This window comes from Diachasma alloeum, unplaced genomic scaffold (genome assembly GCF_001412515.2).
Source record: "Diachasma alloeum isolate Michigan unplaced genomic scaffold, Dall2.0 Dall_scaffold_00214, whole genome shotgun sequence".
Lineage (NCBI taxonomy): Eukaryota > Metazoa > Arthropoda > Insecta > Hymenoptera > Braconidae > Diachasma > Diachasma alloeum.
Window position 1 is genome coordinate 714,581 of NW_021680379.1, and position 24,521 is coordinate 739,101.

Genomic DNA, 24,521 nt, shown 5'->3' on the forward strand with positions numbered 1-24,521 from the left:
GATTACATCAGCGAGTGACACCATGATTACGCCTGTGAATAGCCCCTCGGACTAGTCCTAGTGATCAAACGCGGGAAAAATTTTTAGAAACAGTAACGCTATTATTTCGACAATTACATACTAGAAAAATACGTAAATACTTGTGAAAAATCGATGGATAAAAATAAAACCAATAAATTTTTATTATATCCTTACACTTAATTAAAGAAGTTTTCAATAGCACTTATATTCGTAGCGTTATTCAACATATATACAGATATAGAAACTTCGCTCATAAGATATATCACCCACGTTTCTCAGTTCTTTTCAAATCATCATAGTTACAAGTCTATCTATTTCTCGTATCCAATTGAAAAATGAAGACAAACGAATCAAAAATCCATCGTAAAATTGGATAATTCGAGAAGATACACTGATTTTCATTGGGACGTGTCCTTGAAAATGGCACCAACTACTGGACCTTGACGCTGAATCAGACATTGCCTGCCAAAAAAAATTCGAATGCAATAATTCAACTACAGTACATGTGATTATTCCATTGAGTAATAAAAAAATGATCTTTCGTGTACGGCAGACAGTATAAAAAAATCCATACCTCGAGTTATTTTGCAGGCAAATAATTGGAGCTTCTAGTCCAGGCTCCAATTTAGCTGCTTGACTAGCAATAGCTGCTATCAGGCCAGCACTATCACCGGAAATATTTCCAGCAGCTAAAAACATGGTAAGAAATGATTCCTTCAGATTATCTTGATTATTATTCTGGATTATTCTACTACAAAATTTCGGAAAGTTTTCATTTGCTGTAAATATTTCACATATCAAAAAATGCAATAGAAATCTTGCACCTTGAATTGGAAATTCTAGTGATTTTTTTTTGGTAATCGGATCTGGCCTTCCCTGGGCCAATCAGCGTTCAATATTCAAAAACATGAAGTACTTCCCAATTACAATTACAGCGGTTATTTCCCCCCAGCTTTTGATAATTTCCCTGTAGCTTTTGATCATTTCCCTCTAGCTCTGCAATTGTTTCTCTAACCAAATAACTGCCAAATATTACTCTGTGGAGTGAAAGAAAGTCATGAAGAAAGTCAAAATGAGTCGGTTTGGAAAGGATCTGATTACCAAAAATAATCCGTCAAATACCACCCGACCTCCAAAATTAATCGAACATTTCCCTCATGTTTTCCTGCGTATCAACGATCGGGATAAGTTTTGCACAAAAATTTAAATCTGCAAAACTTGTCTCTCTCGTTGCTACGGAACAAAACAATCGGGAAATATCCGATAATTTTGGAGGTCTGGTGGTATTCCTACTGACTATTTCCTCCTTCAGAATCTCGACCAATAGAATTGTTGCTTTTGAGAGAGTAACGTGGTATTATTTCGATAATATTCTGTTATACCCCGTTACCCATGGCAACTAAGGAAATATTCGCAAACAATTTGTTGCCGAAATTGAGAAGAAGGAAATAGTCTGCCGAATACCACTTGAGCTTCAAAATAAATCGGGTATTTTCTTCAGCTTCTGTCCATACAAACGAGGGTGTCAAGTTCGCTGGTTCCCTCGCGCAAGCGCTCGAAATTTTTTAACCTGCGAAACTTGAGACTCTTATTTGTTTGGAACGAAGCTATCAGGAAATACCCGACCATTTTGAAGCTGACCATCGGATTTTTCGCTCTTTGGATTCATCAATCAGAGCGCAATATTCGACGCTGTGAAGTACATCCAAATCAGAATTTCAGTGACTATTTTTCCAACCCAAATATCGGGCAATATAATTGGCTCATTCGACATCACGTGGTACAAGCTACAGGGTTTTCAACTGATAATTTTTTGATAATTTTCTCTGGTAGTTGCTATATAAAAATCAAAACATCATGCAGTTGAATTGACCCCTCGTCAAACTGACAGATTGAATTCAATTGTGGTAATCCGAGGATTTTTATTCAAAATGAGTGTTAATTACACAATTTTCGTTTCTCAATAGTGAGTTTCGTCTCCTGGTTCAATTATATTGCCCGACATTTGGATTGGAAAAATAATCCCCCGAATACCACACGAGCTTCAAAATAAATCGGGTATTTTTCTCAAGGTTCCCTGCATACAAACGAAGTCGTCAAGTTTTGTAGGAAAAATCACTCGTGATTTTTTAACCTGAAAAACTTGACTCCTTCGTTTGTTTGCAATGAACCTATCGGAAAATACCCGACAATTTTGAAGCTCTTGTGGTATTACAAGTGACAATTTCCTCAATTCCAATTTCAACCAATCAGAGTGTGCAATTTTAATTTGATCATTCGCCGGGCTACGGGTGAATTATCAAATTGATAATTCTACAGTAGCCTATCAAGTGTTTTTCTTCTTTTGACAGATATTTTGGTGAAAAGGGTCACGTAATCCCGAACATCGCAGTCTGTTCGGCCAAAATCAGAATCGAGGAAATTGTCCTCCGAATATCGCTCGACCTTCAAAATTCATCGGATATTTCCCTCAAGCTTACGGCCGGAATGAGAAAATTTATTTGTGAATCTGTTTGGAGAGGACCTGAGGAAAGAACAGGAGACCCTGAGTAAAATCTCTTGGGGTCGCATCAAGAGGATCCTAATGTAGTGCATGATACGCAGTTGATCACTAGTCTCCACAGTGAGTGGACATCGGGACGGGCGGGCAAGAGGACGTCCAGAGGAACATCGGGGGAAATCGCCCCGAAGAGGAATACCGAGGAGCACCAAAAATGAAATAATAATAATTCAAATTCGATCACTTACAATACCTAAGGTTCCAGGTCAATGGTCGTGTTGGGGCAATGCAAGATTGGAAGGGAAAACTTTGAATTTTCACGATTTTCACGGAAACTGTGGGCCTACGTGCAAAAAACTGAGGCTCCGTAGTTCTCCACGAGAACTCGTAACAGTAACAGATTAATAGAGTAATAATAACAGATTGGGAGTAATAGATTAGCAGAATAATAGTAACAGATTAAGAGTAACAACAATAATAGTAATAGATTAATAGTAACAACAACAGGTTAACACTAATAGGATTGGAGTTGTGGAGTAACAGATTTTATCACAGATTTGACGGTCAGAGATTTTTGAGTGGAAGTAACAGAGTCAAAGTTGTAGGAGTAACAAACTATCAATGAGATTGTCATAACAATACTCACTTGCGAGACAAAGACCAGCTTTGTCAGTCAAAATACAACCGGTGACCCCAGGTACATTTTTCCTGTGACCAAGGTAACGTTATTAATTAGATTGTTCATTATCATCAGTAAAATGAATCTAACAATTATCATCAGTTAACCTGAAAGAATCATACTTACGCCTCCTCCAGAGTTCGCTCGATGTTTCTCTCCATATCTAACTGAGATTAACAATCAACAACACTAGCAGTGCAATTTTTTAAGACCTCTGTATCGTAATTTGACTATTGTTACTGAGTTTTTTCGACTCCTTTTGCGAAAAAATTTTATCAACACTGAATTTGACGGTACATAATCGTGTAGTCGATTTACCCTGGAATTTCTTGGCTTCCCATTGGTTGTTGTTCTACTTCCTTTGGAATGGCGGCAAATGTATCGCTGATTTGAATAATAACTAAGATTTTTCAGTACTCATACTCTTCGATGTCCGATGTGTTCTGAACAAACAATACGAATATGAACAACTAATTTTCATTTTGAAAGATAAAGAAATATCGAAAATAGAGTCAAGCTGATTGAATTTCATTCGGCCAATCAAAGACAATTCATTTTCCCGCAATCTCCTCTAAAATCTATTATCTAGTTCTTATTACAACTAGAAACAGACAGTGACACGGGGTATCACCCCTTCTTATCACGGGTACAGTTGATTATGGGACAAATGATCACAAATTTGATCACGTGGACAAGTTACCTCAAACCTTCTATCACAAGCTGTTTTGATCAACTGTTTTCATCACGCTGTGACGAAAAGTGGACTTTTAGGCACGCGGAGCGTGCCAAATAATTGACCGACATTCATAAATCGTTTGAATAATTTTATTCGAAATATTTTTAGGTCAGGTTGAAATTAAGAAAGAATTGCTCATATTTTGGAGAGCACTCGGGATGAAAATAAAAATGTTTCAATTTGCTAATTCTCAATTGTTCCCCCTGCTGAAATAAATATAATTCAACCATTGACATCTGCACGTTAAAGCTAATGAATAACAGAATGTGGTATTAAAAAAGCCATCCATTATCTGTTCCCCATATGCACTAGATATTGATGCTTATCGAAAGAATGCTTTTTGCGTAAAGTATGAGACGATAAACTAGTGTTATTCGTTGAGGTAAGTTGATCGAACGGAGGTTCCGACAGACTGGTTGAAAGGGAAATTATGTCAAATAAATGATGGATTACGTTACCAACCACAGTACTATTATCAATAACGTAATCAAATCGTCAGCAATAGACTAGAAAATAGAAAAAAAAGGAGACGCCTTGCTTTGATTGGACGTTAGAACGAATTCAACAGATATGTAAATATTTTCTTAACCGAATATATAGCATGTTCAATCAATAGGTAACGTTTTCGTTAGAGCCATTGCACGAATTGAAAATCGTTTTTAATGATTAATCTGTCGCCGGTAGATAAGTATGTTATGCGAATATTTATTAGCGCAGCGTATGCATGACAATTAATATTCCAGCGATACATTTTAGACGGGTTCCTCGAGAATGAATTTTTATAATGAGTATTAGTAAATTATATTTATCATCAGCAAAGGTAACCCTTCTCCTTCTTTCAGATATCGTTGATGCCTTCTGAATCCTATGATCATAGTTTCTATATTTGAGGCTATTATAATAACTACACCTACGTACACAATAAATTCGATTATTCTTTCGCCATTTACAGACGAACGTCGATTCGTCCGAAAATGAATGCCGATATTGTTTTATCTCGTGCAGAGGTGTTACCGACCGTTAATATTATCACCCGTAGATAATGAAGAAATTCCCGAGTGCAGAATGACAAAAATAGAAATTCAGAGGGTTTTAGAAAAATGCTTTCAAAATCAAGTCTGTAATATGTAAGATAAAAATAATAGAGGTGTAACAAAAAGTTGATCGATACAGAACAGCAGTATAAATATAGCGGCAGATAAATTTTATTATTGAGACGATGCAGAAATGCGTTAAAAACTAGGAGTTCTTTATGGTCACAAAGATTCTTGAATTTTATTATTATGCAGTCACAATCTCATCCTTTATCGTTGCTTTTTCTTTTCGGTCTAGTTGCACAAACTCCTGATAGGTTGATTTATGGCGTCTCTTCCGTAATTTTTGCCACAAAACGACAAAGTGCTAGCACACTGTATATGTGATATAATAATCAAGAATGGTAAAAAGAAAATTGTAAAAAAACTCTGAGTAGTTTTATCGTTTCGTTCGTTTTTAATTAATCATCCAAATTTCTGCTTACACGGTCCAACAAATTTGGGACGTGTCAAGGGCCAAGAATAAAACCTGCACCCCTAATAGATAGCTTATTTTTCAATTCCGATTCCAACCGCGCAAACCGGAAGGTGCCACCTCGTCGGGGTCGGGAGGAAAAAAATCCCAAATTGGTAAAAAATGTAGAAATTGAGAATTTTCAAAGAAAATTATGGATGAAAAATCCTACCAATTTCAATGAAAAAAAAAACTGCAAATGCTTCAAAGATTGGTCCCTTTGATGATTCAGTTCATTTTTATATAATTCGATAAACTTCTGAGAGAAAGAATATAAAATTTAACACAATTTTTGATTTTATTGACGGAGGAGAAGCGGTGTGAACTTGGTGGCTGATATGTCATTAAATTCAAACCTATCATACCACATGTCTCAAAATAACCTTGTGGAAACAAATCTAATTGATGGAAATTTCTGCTTATGAATGTTTAAATGATGTTCAGCAGAATAAACGGTGGGTCTCTCTCAGTACTAGGAAAATATTCATTCTGGTCATGGAAAATACAGTGTTTCTTTGGCAGTTATCATCAATAAACATCTCTCCAGGACTTTCTGTATACATATCGTTACTAGTGAATTAATTTCACAAGTCACAAGTTTATCTAGCGAACGAAACGTCAAAATTCTTCCCTCTTGGCTGTTTTCTCTATTGAACGATTTTCGCCAGGAGAATTGAAAAATTCGGAACAATAATAATTAATAATAATTAATAATAAGTACTGAGAGAGACCCACCGTTTATTCTGTTGAACATCATTTAAACATTCATAAGCAGAAATTCCCATCAATTAGATTTGTTTCCACAAGGTTTATTGAGACACGTGGTATGATAGGTTTGAATTTAATGACATATCAGCCGCCAAGTTCACGCCGCTTCTCCTCCGTCAATAAAATAAAAAATTGTGTTAAATTTTATATTTTTTCTAGTAGAAGTTTCTCGAATTATATCAAAAAGAACTGAATCATCAAAGGGACTAATCTTTGAAGCATTTGTAGTTTTTTTTTCATTGAAATTGGTAGGATTTTTCATCCGTAATTTTTTTTTGAAAATTCTCAATTTCCACATTTTTCGCCAATTTGGGATTTTTTTGCTCCCGACCCCGACGAGGTAGCGCCTCCCGGTTTGCGCGGTTGGAATCGGAATTAAAAAAGCTATCTAGGGGTGCAGGTTTCATTCTTGGCCCTTGATACGTCCCAAATTTGTTGGACCGTGTTATACATGGGCTTTATGAACGGTATTTTGTCCCGTACCCCTGGCCCTGTTGACAATGTGCTAGCGAACAAAGGAAGCTATAATTATCTACAGGGTGTCCCAAAATAGACATCAAGACGAATATTTGACCATAAGAGGACATCAAGACGAATATTTTGAAAAAAAAGTGGAATTGGTTGCGAAGTTTCAAATATATTCAACACAATAGATTTTCAGAAAAAGTTGAATATACTGGCGACAATATGANAACGCAATAGATTTTCAGAAAAAGTTGAATATCCCCGAAACTACTGTTGCGATCGAGCCCATCTTCCATACGAACCTTTGTCCAAATTTTAAATTGATATCTCGATTTTTGCACACATTAGCGCGCGTACAAGGATTTAAATGAAAATACAGAAAGGGGGAAATATCTCAAAAACTTTGTATAGACGGGTATATATTAAAAATCGATGAAAAAAAGAAGTACCATGGGCGTAATGAAGAAGCTCGGGAACAATAGGGGCACACGTTCGGGAATGTTTATGATTCATTCTGTTTCATAGTGCATCAAATAGCGTAGAGGAAAAAAAATTAATATGAGGTATAAATTTTTTTTATTTTGTTCTCGCTTAAAATCGTGGTTGAAGGATGCTAATTATTAAATAGTATATATTGTGCGCCTAGCTGAGAAAAGTGCCGTTAAGGGACGGCGTGATGTGACGTGCTAACACGTCGTCCCTTAAAACGGCACTTTTCTCGGCGTGGCTTACATACTATTTTTCCGGACGTGGGGCGCTTGAATTTTTTCCTCAATACAATGTTCAGAAGATAATAGAAGAACAAAAATGCACTGAAATTATATTTAATGAAGTTCTACATAAGTATACATTTCTGTTTTGTTCTTCTATGAATAAGAACTCTCATGTTTGTTTCTTACAGTTAAAGTCTTTAGGAAACTTGAATAAAACATCGATTATATCTTTTGAAAAGCTCGATGTTTTTTGGCAATGTTTGTTTGTTCAGTCATCATATTTATTATTTTCCTCTATGATTGTAAATATACACTGTCCCATAATTATTGATCGTAATACCTTGAATGTCTTTGGTAATTATTGCTTGCGTATTCTGCTCATTGATCGTTGTATTATAATTATCATTGTTGTTGTTAGTTATATCGTCATTAAACTCGCCTCTGATTGTCTCGCTTCTCGAGTTGGATGTTTTCAACGGGAAATTGTTGTTAATTTTCTCTCCAATTCTTGATGTGTAATTCTGAAGAATTTGGACTGCTGGTGTATTCTCATTATAATTCAAAAATGAAATGTTGAAGATTAGGCAATTAATTTTCTTTATTTTGAGTCATTTCGTTTATGGACTCTCTCGTGATTGTCTCGTTCCTGATGTTTTGTGTTTTACATGGGAGGTTATTGTGGAATTAATGCTGCTGAATTTGTGATCCAGGGTCGATCTGCGGCTGCAAAAATGCCGAGGCATTATCGAAATTGAAGACTCTCTTATCTTTTGACTGATTATTCTCTTGGTTCTCTTGGATTTCTGTATGTATCCTCGAGCAACTGCAGGTGACTGCCACCCTCCTGCAAGTTGAATTAAAGTCATACTTGCACCTGCATCAGCCAACATTGAGGCTGAAGAACGGCGGAAGCAATGTCCTGTGTAATCAGAGAGTGTATGCAACTCTAGATATTTGGCGATTTCTCAAGGCATGTGAGCAAATCTGTGTTCACCAACGTTCTAATTTGAAAATTTCCCTTTGTGATACTACGGAATGAAAAAGTTGGGCGTTGTGATGTTTCACCCTTGTAATGTCATATATTTCTTTACCAGTAGGGAATACTCAGCATCCACAAGAAAATCCTTGGGTTGACAATTTTTAGTTGTCTCCAAGGAAAATAACAATTCACGTTTTTGTGGATCGTCCTGAACATCTTTATCCTCCAAATTCCAGAGATCTTGCTTCCTGAGGGTGCCTAACAGTCCAATAACCACAATAACCTGAAATAAAATGAAGACCGTCATGATTATTTATTTCAAATTCAACACGACAGCTTAATCGCATTGGTTCCCCTATATGCATTTCTGTAGCGAAGTGGTCAAGGAGGTTATGTTGATTTTGTTTTTCGGTTATTTATCGATCAATATCTCGGAAACTAAGTGAAATAGCGAAATTCTTGTTAGAACCTTTTTTGTAGATCCTGATTTTATGGGCAAAAAAGGTATCCATAACAATTTTATTATTCCCCTCAGTTTTGGAGATATTGATCGACAAATAATCGAGAATTGAAATCAACTCAACCTCATTGACTACTTCGCTACAGATTTATTGAGGATAATTACCTTTGTGAGGAGATGATCATAATCAGGTGCTGTTGACAAGGATTCGGCCACCTGTTCTGGCATCAGAATTTTTACCTTCTTGGGTACATATACTTCATCTCTCTTCTTTAGGCTGGAAATCACATAACTCTGCCTTATTATGAAAAAATAAAATATGCGGATAATATTCAACGTAATCCTGGTCTACATTCGACGTTGACCGGAGCTTCAGCATCTCGGCAGTCTGGAGAAATCTATTCCACAAAATTTTCCTCAATTTTCAATAAAAAAATTGAAATTATGATAAAATTCAAGGCATTTACCTCACTAAATTTGGGTCCACGAACCAATCTTGTACAAAAATAATGACATGGCACACAGAGTACAAAAATGCCATGAATTGAAGAGACTGAAGTTCCAGGTTGTACTCAGTACTACCGAAATCAGTAGTTTTTCTTCTGCTCGAAAGAAGAAGCAGTTGCATCCATGACAGCACAAGAGAGAATGGGCTGAGTGTCTAAATATATGACTCGATTTTTAGTCACGTAAAAATCTATTCCAGAGATGCAATTCGAGCCACTTTCATGGTGAGACTGACTTTGCGCTGCAAAGATGTCAGATCTGCAAGAAAAAATATCACATTCACATAATTCCCATACATTCTGGATGATTATTTACACGTTAGATAATCTTACCCATAATTAGACGTCAGCAAAGATAAAATAGTTGATTTTCCAACTCCTTGGCCCCCTGCGACCCCCACAACCAGAAAATCCTGTTGATCGAAATGGCACTGCAGTATTAATAATAAAAACCTCTTAATTTTAACACACTTCAATTCTTAATTTTAACACAATTTTCTGCTCTTTATTCATTAAAATACACATCGATATTTCTTCTCTCCCATAATATTCTCACACTCCTATAATAATATTCTCAGATCTACAACGCGCGCGGTTGCGCGCGTTCACGAACAATTGGCGCTTTAGTGCTGAGGGCCAGTGTTTGGATTAGGAAACCACGGTTAGATCTCGGTTAAAGTTAAGTGAATCGTGGCGCTATTGACTGGATCGTGCATTTTATGCACAAGGCAAAAATCTTCGAGCTCAAAGCCCTGAAGAGCTCTCTTCGTATCAAGAGTACATGAATAAGAAATTCCGTTAAATCATTGATTTTGTTTCTGAGTTCAGGTTTTTCAATAATTGAATAATCATTCATTACTCGAGATGAAAATCAAAGTTATTGTTTTCTCTCCATATCGACAGCTTAGTAACAGAGTCATGTAACTACAAAAAACCATCATTTCACGCCCTACACAACTGACCTTTTGTCCATTAGCGAAATCCGTAAGATGTCTACTTTTCTACTCACCAAGGAAATGATAAACTAATGGGGAGAGGGGAGGATAAATGAGCAAAAAAAATTGGTTTACCGCCCCCCACAACAAAAGTCAAAAACGATTTTTTTTTCAATTTCAAAATTACAGTCGGAACTAGTGTTCAGAAATTCAATAATATTGTTGAGACATAAAAAATTGAGGAAGAAATCGACGTGTCCATTTTACCCCTTTTTGCTTTACCTCACAACTCCTACAACACAGTCTTCTGACAATGTGTTTGTTTGTTTTTACAACCGCCAACTGAAGGTGGAACAGTAGATTTGATCCAATTCCACTCATTATTCATTCAATCCATTAGTAGAATTCAATATGTATTTCATGTAAATAGACTCCATTGTCTGTAATAAATCGCTTTGTCGAGACAATACCGTATCGATGTTGAGTATGCCATCAATTGTTACAGAAAATTCACCGGAGAAGAGGCACGAAAAGTCCGAGTAGGTCTCGCGTCATTCTTCGACAGTTTAACGCTGGTAACTCAGACGATGAGTGAATTCGGACCTCCAGAGCCCGTCTACAGCCACTACCACTGATGAATAATGAATAACAATTGATGAAATGCCCGACAATAATTAATTATCGAGTTCATGAGACATCAAAGGATGTCTGAGCACACACCAGCACCCTACAGACCTCGTTCTGTCTACGGCTATGCATTGTACATCGGCTCGAACATGTTATTCTTCCTGTACCTAGTGTGGGTAGTGGTCGCCGAGAATTTCCTCCACGAGAAACTGGGCCTAACATATTGGCCACTAAAATACTGGGCAGTGGCTATTCCCATCTGGGCACTGACTGCAATAGCAATTTTCGCCTTCATCATTTACCCCGGCATCAACATGCTAATGACCCCGGATATCGATGACATTAGAACTATAAAGGATCAGTACTCTCTCGTACAGAGTGAGCACATACCTGGAGGCATTCCACCAGTCTCTGATGTACCTATTACTGATGTTTGTACACGATTGTATTTGAGGGAGAGAGTAATTAATAAAGAGCATTGAATTGATACTAAAGCATTGAACTAATCAATACAGTAGAGGCTTCGTATAAGATACCTTAGGGACAGTAAGAGAGTGGAATTCCGGGAGCCCCTGTGCCCCCACTACGCGCGCCCATAGAGAGGAGAAGAATAGGAATCAGCGGGTTTCAAATAAGATACCTCGCTCGTTGCGCTCGAATTCAATGAAATTTTCATTTTTACTGAATGAATATCGATAACTAATCAATTTATATGTGTTTAATGTTTTGAATTTTCATCGCCTGCGTTCCCTTTTCTCTCTAAACATAAGCCCACGTGATAGAATGGCAGCTGATGTTGGGGGATTGTTGGTTTTTTTTCGATGGGAAAAGTGAAAAAAAAATAGATGTATCTTTCCATTACTTGAAAAAAGTGGTGTGACCCCCCCTTAAGGTAATTAGACCCTCACGATCACTTCGTTCGCCCCTCCCGTTTGACCCTTAACACCGTTTGATCCTTATAACTACTCTCTTGCCGTTGAAAAATCACCGGGGCCATAGGTATCTTATATGAAGCCCACGGAACAAACATTCGAGAGAGGATAAAAGTGCCAAGAGTGGGGGTAGGTCTCGAGCGCTCGGAGCGTGAGGTATCGTATACAGGGGTATCTTAAACGAAGCCTCTACTGTATAAAGCATTGATACTAAGCATTAAATTGATACGAAAAACAAATTTCTGAATTCATGACAATTCGTTTGTGGTATTCGAATTTTAATTCTTAATTTTTCTCCGTTATTCAATTCATTCTATCGAAAGACAAGGATAGAAATCGGATCGATGGGTATTCTTTCATTATTGGAGAAGATATATCGATTTTAAATTTTCCCGAGACGTTGAAAAAATGATTTTTTTATTTCTTCCCGCCGACATTCTGTAATTGGTCCAGCGTTCGACTACTATTGTGACGTCATTAACAATTACAAAATTTTTGAAATCTCCAATGTTCGAGAATCAATTATCAATTAACGAGCAATATTTTTAGTATTTATCGGGACTCCGGACTAAAATCGGATAAGAAATCACATGAAATTATGCCAAATCGTTGAAATCCTAGGCAGGCAAATCATTCGAAATATACGAAACTTGGAATTCAAAGTAGTACATTTCGTCATTAGGCCAAAAAAACTTTTGCAATTATATGAGAGCTAAAATATTTTTTTTTGGGCTGTGTTAAGAACAATATTTGTTATCCTGACGGCTGCAGAAATGACAAAAGAGCAGAGCAGCACGTACTCTGATCGGATCAGGGATTCCAAAACAACAGATCCGTGTTTAATCTCTATTACACTATCACATTGTTATCGTTGCAAACAGAATGCGCTTTTCTTGAGTATATACAGCGTTAAATTTTCATGAACGTTTGCAGTATTCGTACTCAGTCCACAGATCGTTGTAAACACTCTTTAATGCAGTTATAGTGACTCAGTCTATTTAACAAATTTTGGCTCAAACTAACTATAATTAAAATTGAATTCATTAATGATTAAAAATTATTGATTGATTGATTTAAAATTATGGTACGCATCGGTATCATCGGATTTATTTTTTGCTCATTAACCCTAAACGTCTGCAACGATGAAGGGGCCAATGGTAAGATCTTCAATGCTTTCTACCTTATATAAGTTGATATTTCAAATGAAGAATGATTGTAAAAATAGACAAGAATGCACATCGTCAATGTTTTAGTAACTCCCACTATCTTGTTCTTTATGAATAGATTCAAAAATTTACCGAGGAAGAGTAAACAAAGAAGAGTAATCATTAGAGCATAGAGAATTTTCTATTCCTCCAGTCAGAAAAAAAGGTTGTGATCGTCCAATTACAAACATTCAAAATTAAATAACAAAGTGTCCGCAATTTGCGACAAGTGGCCCTTAGGGCACCCCCTTTCCAATTACTTATGTTCATGTTTCTGCCACTATAGATGAAGTATTTCGCGCTGTTTCACAGGGTGCCAATTAAAAAAAATATTTTTAATAGAAATAGGACATATCGATATAGATAAAGAAAGTGGATTAGCTTTAGAAACTAGTTTCTAGATTTTAGAAACTCCTGTTCTTAAGCTTTATTCTTGGTGGATTGTTTTTAAGAAAAAAAAACAAAAAGCACCAATTATTCATAATGAGTTCCATATTTTTGTTAGATCGATAATCGAGGATTAACAGGCGAGATTTATATGAAAATATATTCATAACAAATATTCGCGGATGAAGAAAAAAATGAAATTATTAAAGGATTACACTCATCCGTTTTGCCTCTTCTGTTTAACCCTTCCCCGTTTTAGTCTTCATTTGAACCTTCAGTTACAACAAATATTCATTCATTCGCTCAAACGAACACGAAATTGGTCTGTATGAACGATGGTGCGAAAAAAACTTCCATCAAAATCAGGCGAATAATTATTGACATCGACTTTTCGATTTTCTTGGTGCACAATATACTAATTCAAGTTTTATTTCAAATTTTTCGCAGCTGAAGCACTCCCTACAATTCAACCTGCCAAGTCACTCCCGCCATTTACCGAAGAACCTCATAGGGTCTGCACGACTAAAGTTTGTAATGATACGGGTAAGTTCATTGATGAATGTAGTCAATCCAGTAGAATTTCCAAGATTGAAACGGGGAAATTCACATTCAATTTCGCGACTTTATCGACGACATCAATCAACTCTCACAAGGAGAGATACAAATATCGCCACATTGGTCTGCTTCAAGTCGGGTTTGTCTTGATTCAAGCAGATTTTCCGGCTTGATTTAAGCCAATCCTTCGGTATGATTCAAGTAGAAGTTTCGGTTATACCTTGAAAAGCTTCACAATTATCGGGTATTTCTCGATAACTTTGTTGCATACAAACGAAGATGTCCAGTTTCGCAGGTTAAAGGGGATTTTTCCTGAGAAAATTGACGCATTCGTTTTCGTATGCAGGCAAGTTTGAGGAAAATACTTCGATTCATTTTGAAATTCGAGGGGTATTCTGCGGATTATTCCCCACATCAACAGTTAAATAAATAGAATTATGGTATTCGCTGTCATCGTGGGACAATCGACAATTATTTTTTATTCTGCTTGATAACGAGAAAATTACTGTATGAGGGGAAATTGACGATAAGAAGCGCCTTTACCATACTACTAAACACGTATTAGTGGTTTGGAAAAACTGGCACCTTATCTCAGTGATCAAGATAATTTATAACTCAAAAGTACTGTAGAGAAATTCCATCTTTCAACAAGAAAGGGAGTTTTTCCACATGAGTACGTTGACCCTTGCGAGAAACTCAATGCCCCTCAATTGCCTGCTCCAATCGAGGAATTCTATTCTCAACTGAATGATGAGAGTGTCTCTGTTGACGAGACAATATATGTTTTTCCATCTCTGCAAAAACGTCCCCGCTGTGAAGTCAGTGGCAGACAACGTCATCACCCATACAGAACCAAAAAGTTCAAGAAATCAAGAAGGTTTTAACATGAAAAAATAACGCGTATTTTACATCTAATGTAAAAGTTTTTATTGTACAAACCATACTACTCCCATGTAATTCTCGTCTGATTCTTCTGATGACAAATTTCTGTAGATTTCTGCATTCTCGACAATTCTGTTCCAGGAGATCCGACTATATTCTGATGCTATGGATTTTTCCTTATTTTGCAGCTTCCATGATCATCACAAAAATGGACAGAAAAGTGAAACCTTGCGACAACTTTTACAGGTTCGCCTGCGGTAACTATCTGAACAATACACTCATCCCACCTGATAGAAGAACGATGGGTGCCTTCGAAGAAATCGAGATAGAAATTCAGAAGCAGTTGCGGCTAGTCCTCGAGGAGCCGAGTCTCCCCATGGAACCTAAAGCATACAAACTTGCAAAGAAGTTGTACAAATCCTGCATGAATGAAAGTGCGAAAGCCATATCCAGATAAATCAGACAAATAATTTTTGATATTTCAAAAGCATATTTGGTAAAACATAACAGGGCAAATCGATTGAGTTGTCTAATTGAAAATTTAATTATTTGAGTAATAAGTAATCGTAGGAGAAATTTTTCAAATTTTTTCTGCAGGCTTTACTGCAGTAATTTAAAAAATTGGAAAAAGTGCGGTGCGGCGCTCATAGTGCGACCAACGGAGTGTTAATAATGAGCTAAATAGTAAAAGCAACCATAAAACTCCTCCAGATTTCTCAGATAATTTATTTCACTCATTAATAATTATTATTTCAAAGGTTAGTTTACTAGTACCTTTCCTCGTAAAAAATGGACGTTAAGACATTTTGTTAAATCTTCCACTATTACAAGGAAACTGATATATCTGTGATGATTTTCAGCTGCAATTGAAGCTCAAGATTTCAAGCCACTTCTCAGTATCTTGCAGAAACTTGGAGGATGGCCGGTTCTAGAGGGAGACCAGTGGAACGAAGAGACTTTTAACTGGACTCAATCGGTTTACAATCTCAGCGACCTGGGATATTTTGTCAATTACTTCTTCAAAATTAGTATCGAAGTGGACTTCAAGAATACTACGAAGCATGTTCTTTATGTATGTAATTATTGTTAATATAGGAACGAAAAACAGAAAGATCATTTCAACAGTTAGATGAGATGGAGGGAATTTGTTCATAAAACCCGCGTGAAAAAAATACAAGAATTAGGTATAGATTTACAATACAAATCCAGGGGAATTTCAATAATTTTTTTTTAAACTAGGTTTTGATCAGATTTGTCCTTTGAGCCATGACAAACCAAATTCTGATTTAAAAAAAATTAATTTTCAGTTGGATCAAGCATCCCTGAAGCTATCACGTGAATACTTAACCGAAGATTTAAACAAAACAATAGAGTATTACAGTTACATGGTGAATGTAGCAGTGGTACTTGGTGCCAAAGAAGAATTCGCTGAGAAGGAACTGCTCCAGTCTCTCAAATTTGAAATGGAATTAGCTAACGTAAGTCTTTTTTTAAATTACTTCTGTAGTCTCCATAATTCGCTTTTCCAGATTTCTCTACCCGAAGAGAAACGGCGTAATTTGACGCTTCTCTACAATCCTATGACAATCGCCCAGCTCTCCCAGACGTACCCCAGCATCCCCTGGAAGGAGTACTTCAACCGCCTGCTTCCACCCTCCATCCGAGTGGACGACAGCGAAATCGTTATCGTCGTAGTCCCCAGCTTTATCACAAATCTCGAGAAACTCATGAATGAAATTCCTAAACGAATTCAAGCCAACTACATGATGTGGAGGGCGGTAACAGCATCACTCAAATATTTGATTCCCGCCAGTGAGACACAAAGGGAATCCAGATGGAAAGAGTGCGTTAATATCGTCTTAAAACATCTCTCCAGAAGCGTCGATGTTCAGTACGTTCGGAAGTACTTCAATAAGGATGCTAAAAAGAATACCATTGAGATGGTTGATGACATGCGGAAGCAGTTTAATCAAATCCTGCAGAATCTTGACTGGATGGACGACGAAACGAGGAAGAGTGCGCTGGAGAAGGCTACTTCCATGACCAGCCATATTGCCTATCCTGATGTGCTTCTCGATGAGAGAAAACTCGAAGAGTTCTATCACGATTTGGAGCTCAGCGATGAGAATTACCTCCAGAATATTCTGAATCTTACGTTATTCAAAACTAAGTATTCATTCAGTAAATTGAGGAAACCGGTTAATAAGAGCGATTGGAGGACAGAAGCAAACCCGACCACTGTTAATGCTTTCTATAGTCCGGATAGAAATAGTATATGTGAGTAATTGATTTCAAGCTGATATGATTGGGAATAAACATAAACTTTTCAACGAATGCACTAGAATTGTCTATTAATTTCAATTTTAGATTCTTTTAAAAACGTACATGTCACAAAGCTTATGTCAAAATTTGAATTCAATATGTTAAAACTCTCGTTCATACGTCAACACTCAAAACCAATAGTTTTTGTGACATGTGAAACCCTCGACGAGAAACTTTTCTTTAGTGTAATATTTATTGCCTTCTGAACGATTCGAAGAAAATATAAATAATTCTTAGAGCGGAAGCAAAGTTGCTTTTAACTTCCCGGTGTAATACGACTTTTGACCGATGTTTATTTTAAATATTTTCAGACCTTCCGGCTGGTATTCTCCAGGGTGCTTTCTTCAACAACGATCGTCCAAGGTATGTGAACTATGGTGCCATTGGCTTTCTCATTGGTCACGAGATGACCCATGCATTTGATGATATGGGACGACAGTTCGATAAAGAAGGAAATCTTGTCGACTGGTGGGCGCCTTCCACTAAAGAAAAATACCTCGCTAAGGCACAATGTTTTATCGATCAATATGGAAATTACTCAGTCGAAGAAGTTGGGTTGAACGTAAGTAAAAGAATCCGGCAAATTGACAGCGTCATCTGAATTTTCAATGTTGTGAGTTTGAATTCAATTTCAAATGAAAACGTTCACTAAATTTCTCATTCGTCTTAAAAATTCAAGAAAATTGTGTTTTTCATGTTAAACGATCATTGATTTTTCAATGAAAGCTTGAATTTCCAAACTCATTGTGAAAATTGAACATCGCATACAATTCAATATTCAGTAGATTAAAAATTCAGAGAAGTTTTTGTCTAACTTTTCAAAATTTTCAAGGTTTTTCAGTGCCCTATGGACCTGAAAACCGAGAGCTACTTGAATATTCAAGAAATTAACTGATTCGTCAATGGAGAATTCTACAGAAATTTCATGTAACTTTGTCGTTGTTGAAAATTTCAAGCGTTTTCACTTGAAATTTCAAGAGTAATTTTCTAAGAGTGTAACAGAGGGATATTTATTCACGTTTTTTCTCATTTTCAATTTGCAGTTGAATGGAATAAATACTCAAGGAGAGAACATTGCAGACAACGGAGGAATGAAGCTAGCCTACTTAACTTACAAGGATTGGTCAGCCCGTAATGGCCGAGAGCCAATGCTCCCCAGACTTCCCTACACCCCAAGACAAATGATCTGGATAAGTGCGGCTAGCACTTGGTGCGAGAAGCACGGAATTGAATATCTTAAGCAGTTAGTTAAAGTTGACCCCCACATTCCTGAAGAATTCCGTATATTGGGAGTGCTGTCCAATATGCCAGAATTCGCTGAAGATTTTAAATGTCCCGTAGGATCCAGAATGAATCCAAAGAAAAAATGTTCTATGTGGTGATTTTTCAATCAAATCCGTAGGGGCACACTAGAAATCCTTATCGCTCTACTGCATTTGCCCTGCATCGTCATTTCTACATAATTGAATGATTCAAGTCGATTTTTCGGCTTGAAATTCGTTAAGGAACTTCCGCAGTAAGCCCAAAAAACATGGGAGTGGGGATGAAGATTGTACACTTTAACTTCATTTTCTTCTCCTATTTTTAATAATAACTCATGATTCCTGTGGTCATGAAAAATGAAATTGCAGTAATGTATTTAGGAAACATGTACGATACGATGAGTCAAGTATTTGGATTCTCAATCCATTGTCCATGCTCGTCATTCCTTGTTGAAGTGTCTCATACGGCTATATACAAATGACAATTTCAATTCTTTCCTCCACACAAACCGATATGGACAATCGTGTTGGGCCTTTCGGGACAAATTTCCAAATTACTGAAATAATTCATTCTCGAAATTTCAGCTCTGTAGCCCATTTCCTTCTATTCTCCTATAATTACTATGGAAGTACCTTTAAAAAATTAGTGGGAACTATCTTTCAGTTCAACTATTCCATGAAAATTTATTAAAATATATTGAATTGATGAATCAGGCTTTGTAAAAGCCTTCGTAAGTTCTTTTTATTTATCTTTAGCTCAAATATTCACATTTCCAACGCATTTCTGATTGAGTTGCCTCATTTCGAAGCGTCGGAAAATGAAGTGATGCTTTTCTCAAAAACGTATACGTCATGGGAGTAAAAAAGAAAACCATTCAAATTGATAAAATGATAATCCAATGACCAACAATTAATAGGTAAATGTTAAGAAAGACCTCCTCAGACGAAAATCGATTTTAAAAATGATAAATCGATTAAATTAGGTATGCGGATTACGAATCTCGAAAAATCAAGGGTAATTATTGAAAAAATAGGGGAGCACGAGAAGAAATTATACAATTATTGGGGGGATTTCTAAGTGAAATTAGGAGGAAAGCTGCAGTTCTCAGTGGAAAAGCCATCGACTTTTTCATTCAATTGAGTCATTAAATCGAGTCGACACATAATCACAATAATTACGCTCTGCAGAACGTAAGTAATCAATCTAAATTTTGACCCACTCATCACCGAGATAATTACATAATTAACAAAAATTTAAAAAACTGAATCGTTAGTTGTAATATTATCTGGATGCTCAATAATGTTGAGAAAAGTGTCAAAAAATTTTTTTTTACATTTTCTGACCAAAAACTGTCTTTTCACTTTACTCAATAAATCTAAAAATTTCATAAGTATTTATGAAATAATTCTGAATCCCCCAGTTAGCTAAAGTTATATCTGCCAGGTAGGGTAAACAGGTCATATTTCCGGACAGGGGTTAGTTTCTGGACGATTTCAACTTGCATTGAATATTCCACAAATGAAATGAAAATTGTATTGATTATTTCACCTCTCCATAATATCACTTGTGTATAATCATGTGATCAATTATTTTCTTCTATTGATAAAAATTTAATAAATTAAAAAAAATATGATCCAGTCGTCCAGAAATTGGGGGTTTCGGCTACATTCAACTATTTCTCAATTTAATTATTCTTTGGTTTGTTATTTTCGCTTTAAACAATTTTTTTCGGCTAATTAAAACATTCTTGAAGGTATGGAAGCCATCATATAATCCCCATTTAGATGATTCTTTTATTTTAGATCCTACCATGAAACTCGAATTTCCTTTAATCGTCCAGCAATTGGCCTGGTCACCCTATTTCACAATTTCATCTGACACTAGTCGATTGAGAATGAGATGTCAAAAGAATTTCTTTGTGGATCGTAGAAATTTCCTACAATAAATCCTCTCGACATTTTCCCCTAGGCCGACTAGTTTCACAGATATTGATAGAGTGATCCGAATGATGAAGAAAAAAAGTTACCCAATCTCCAAATTTCATTTAGGCACATAATCGACCGGAAAATATTAAAAAATTATTCGTTCACTTACAAACTACGCGCCATCGGCAATGTGCCGCTTTTTAATATGAGCTTCACTCCTCAAGCAATTTTTCTCATTGATTAAAAAATGAATTTTAATAATATATATAACTTGGTTGGCTTCCGGATGGATGCCGCGTTGAGTTTCAGCATTGCGCCGACGTTTCGCAAACATTGCAGTCTGCATCTTCAGGGCTATGAGCTCCGATTCTGAGCTCCGATGTGTGGGGGCAGTCCTTATATACCTTCCCTTGTGGTGGTGGGAGAAGGGGAAGGGGGGGGGGTCAGCCAATCATATGTTTTTAATTGATCAGCTGGTCAATTAAAAAACCGGGAGGACGGTTTTCCAAATGGGGTTCACTTGATATCCTCTGTCCCTGTTGAGGTTGTTAGGGTTTTTATGGATCTCCAAACCCTCTCGGTATTTCCTTTCGAAATACCCTTGAGACTTGGCCAGCATTTTGGCTTGGTCGTAGTAGATAGTATGTCCAGTATCCATCCAATGTTCAGCCAGGGCAGACTGTTCTAAGTGACCGTATTTGGAGCACCGCTGGTGTTCTTTGATCCGTGTACTGATCTTCCTCCCGGTTTCTCCAATGTACACTTTCCCGCATGAGCAAGGGATCTCGTACACTCCTGGTGTACTCAAGGCTGGTCTTGGATCCTTCGCGCTCGGCAGCATCTGTCCGATCTTCTTTGGGGGTTGGAAGATCGTTCGGATGTTATGTTTACCGAGTACTCTGCTGATGCGTTCTGTTGTGCCTCTCAGATAGGGGAGGAGGGCCATTTTAGGTCTTTCCTGGTTTTCCTCAGGAACAGTCTCCTCTTGGAGAGATGAGAGCTTGCTCTGTAGCTTTTGCTTGACCTTTCGAATTTGTTGGATGTTATACCCATTCGTGGTCAGAGCTGTCTCAAGATGTTCAACTTCACTGTCAACGTTTGAGGGTTGAGAAATTGTAAGTGCTCTATACATGAGAGAGCTGATAACGGAGTGTTTCTGGGAGGGGTGGTGATGGGAGGTAGCATTGAGATACCTGCCTGTGTGTGTTGGCTTGCGATATACTTGGTGGCCCAGAGTGCCATCCTCGTTGCGCCGAACCAGAACATCCAGAAAAGGAAGACATCTGTCCTGCTCAATTTCCATGGTGAACTTGATGCTCGTGTGCTGATTGTTCAAGAACTCCAGGAATTGGGTTAGACCAGTCTTTCCATGTGGCCAGATGACAAAGGTATCGTCCACATATCTGAACCACACAGAAGGTTTCTGAGGTGCTGACTTCAATACTTCGTTCTCAAAGTGTTCCATGAATATATTTGCAATAATCGGGGAGATGGGAGAACCCATTGCTGCTCCTGATTTTTGCTCATAGAATTCTCCTTCGAACTGAAAGTATGTAGAAGTCAGGCAGTGCTCAATTAAGGGAAGGAATTGGGAATAAATGTTATTGGAATTCTTGATGATTTCCAAGGTTTTTGAGATTGGGACGTTAGTGAAGAGTGATTCTACATCGAAACTAACTAAGATATCATCTGGAGAAGTCCGAAGATTTCTAAGTTTGTTGACGAAATCTAGTGAGTTCTGAATGTATGAACCGTTCAGGCCAGTCAACTTTTGGAGTGGTTTCGTGAGAAACTTGGCCAGCTGGTAAGTTGGCGCTCCCCCCTCCCCTTCCCCTTCCCCCACCACCACAAGGGAAGGTATATAAGGACTGCCCCCACACATCGGAGCTCAGAATCGGAGCTCATAGCCCTGAAGATGCAGACTGCAATGTTTGCGAAACGTCAGCGCAATGCTGAAACTCAACGCGGCATCCATCCGGAAGCCAACCAAGTCATTAATAATGGCCGCGAAAGCCTCAAAACTAAGAATAATATATATATTTTGGTTCCATATGTATACCCCCCTCTCGGGTTTTTACATTTTGTTCCCTTCCCTATCTGCGTTACCATGGGCCGACTTACTTTATCCCCAACTGCACCCCATTCGGGATTGGACTGCCAGGGAAACCATGAAAAACCTCAGTCGTGCAGCCGGCCGATAATGCAGGGATTCCACTGTGTCTATTGGTCACACTGACTCAATGGGCACAGTAGTTCTCTACATTCGTGCTTAGCGACTGTAGTCCCACGCGGTTAGGTGTGCCCAAGCGGACACCCATCCAAGTACTGGGCAGACTGAACGCTGCTTAGCTTGGATGACCGCCGGAGTCACACACTCCCCGCGTGATCACTACAGCCACTATGAATTTTAATAATTAGCATCCTTCAACCCCGATTTTAAGCGAGAACAAAATAAAAAATTTTTATACCTCATATTGATTTTTTTTCCTCTACGCTATTTGATGCACTATGAAACAGAATGAATGATAAACATTCCCGAACGTGTGCTCCCATTGTTCCCGAGCTTCTTCATTACGCCCATGGTACTTCTTTTTTTCATCGATTTTTAATATATACCCGTCCATACAAAGTTTTTGAGATATTTCCCCCTTTCTGTTTTTTCATTTAAATCCTTGTACGCGCGCTGACGTGTGCGAAAATCGAGATCTCAACTTAAAATTTGGACAGAATCTTCTTCCTTTGATAACAAAGGTTCGTACTGAAGATGGGCTCAATCGCAACAGTAGTTTCGGGGATATTCAACTTTTTCTGAAAATCTATTGTGTTAAATATATTTAAAACTTCGCAACCAATTCCACTTTTTTTCAAAATATTCGTCTTGATGTCCTCTTATGGTCAAATATTCGTCTTGATGTCTATTTTGGGACACCCTGTAGATAATTATAGCTTCCTTTGTTCGCTAGCACATTGTCAACAGGGTGAGGGGTACGGGACAAAATACCGTTCATAAAGCCCATGTATAAGCAGAAATTTGGATGATTAATTAAGAACGAACGAAACGATAAAACTACTCAGAGTTTATTTTTAATTTTCTTTTTACCATTCTTGATTATTATATCACATATACAGTGTGCTAGCACCTTATTGTCGTTTTGTGGCAAAAATTACTGAAGAGACGTCATAAATCAACCTATCAGGAGTTTGTGCGACTAGACCGAAAAGAAAAAGCAACGATAAAGGATGAGATCGTGACTGCATAATAATAAAATTCAAGGATCTTTGTGACCAGGAAGAACTCCTAGTTTTTAATGCCTTTCTCCATCGTCTCAATAATAAAATTTATCTGCCTCTATATTTATACTGCTGTTCTGTATCGATCAACTTTTTGTTACACCTCCATTATTTTCATCTTACATATTACAGACTTGATTTTGAAAGCATTTTTCTAAAACCCTCTGAATTTTTATTTTTGTCATTCTGCACTCGGGAATTTCTTCATTATCTACGGGTGATAATATTAACGGTCGGTAACACCTCTGCACTAGATAAAACAATATCGGCATTCATTTTCGAACGAATCGACGTTCGCGTGTAAATGCCGAAAGAATAATCGAATTTATTGTGTACGTAGGTGTAGTTATTATAATAGCCTCAAAAATAGAAACTATGATCATAGAATTCAGAAGGCATCAACGATATCTGAAAGAAGGAGAAGGGTTACCTTTGCTGATGATAAATATAATTTACTAATACTCATTATAAAAATTCATCCTCGAGGAGCCCGTCTAAAATGTATCGCTGGAATATTAATTGTCATGCATACGCTGCGCTAATAAATATTCGCATAACATACTTATCTACCGGCGACAGATTAATCATTAAAAACGATTTTCAATTCGTGCAATGGCTCTAACGAAAACGTTACCTATTGATTGAACATGCTATATATTCGGTTAAGAAAATATTTACATATCTGTTGAATTCGTTCTATCGTCTCCTTTTTTTTGTATTTTTTAGTCTATTGCTGATCATTTGATTATGTTATCGATAAAGTATTGTGGTAGGGAACGTAATCAATCATTTATTTGAGATAATTTCCCTTTCAACCAGTCT

The 24,521-nt window shown here is 37.2% G+C and overlaps 3 protein-coding genes and 1 pseudogene across 6 annotated transcripts; 2 read left to right on the forward strand and 2 right to left on the reverse strand.

Annotated features, from left to right (window-relative positions):
- Positions 1 to 158: 158 nt before the first annotated feature.
- Positions 159 to 3,508, reverse strand: LOC107037179. The gene is made up of 4 exons (XM_015255582.1): positions 3,327 to 3,508; positions 3,168 to 3,229; positions 596 to 710; positions 159 to 483 (listed from the first exon to the last, which is right to left on the reverse strand). Exons 1-4 carry the CDS (start codon positions 3,359 to 3,361, stop codon positions 420 to 422), a joined length of 276 nt encoding a protein of 91 aa, XP_015111068.1. The 5' UTR covers positions 3,362 to 3,508; the 3' UTR covers positions 159 to 419.
- A 4,081-nt stretch (positions 3,509 to 7,589) lies between these two features.
- LOC107037145 (protein SMG9) lies at positions 7,590 to 10,691 on the reverse strand. The gene is given in 6 exon segments (XM_015255534.1): positions 7,590 to 8,692; positions 9,035 to 9,267; positions 9,337 to 9,465; positions 9,467 to 9,634; positions 9,709 to 9,830; positions 10,593 to 10,691. Coding segments are annotated over 5 exon segments (657 nt in total). The 3' UTR covers positions 7,590 to 8,692; positions 9,035 to 9,128.
- A 174-nt stretch (positions 10,692 to 10,865) lies between these two features.
- On the forward strand, positions 10,866 to 11,419 carry LOC107037193 (annotated as a pseudogene).
- Positions 11,420 to 12,822: 1,403 nt separating this feature from the next.
- On the forward strand, positions 12,823 to 19,876 carry LOC107037164 (neprilysin-2). 4 transcript variants are annotated; one of them, XM_015255560.1, is made up of 8 exons: positions 12,823 to 13,026; positions 13,909 to 14,004; positions 15,087 to 15,332; positions 15,759 to 15,970; positions 16,206 to 16,376; positions 16,428 to 17,175; positions 17,532 to 17,782; positions 18,264 to 19,876. In XM_015255560.1, exons 1-8 carry the CDS (start codon positions 12,951 to 12,953, stop codon positions 18,600 to 18,602), a joined length of 2,139 nt encoding a protein of 712 aa, XP_015111046.1. In that variant the 5' UTR covers positions 12,823 to 12,950; the 3' UTR covers positions 18,603 to 19,876. The 4 variants fall into 4 exon arrangements, with proteins under 4 accessions (XP_015111046.1, XP_015111045.1, XP_015111047.1 ...); XM_015255559.1 differs by having other exon boundaries at positions 16,206 to 17,175; XM_015255561.1 differs by lacking the exon at positions 16,206 to 16,376.
- The last annotated feature ends 4,645 nt before the right edge of the window (positions 19,877 to 24,521 follow it).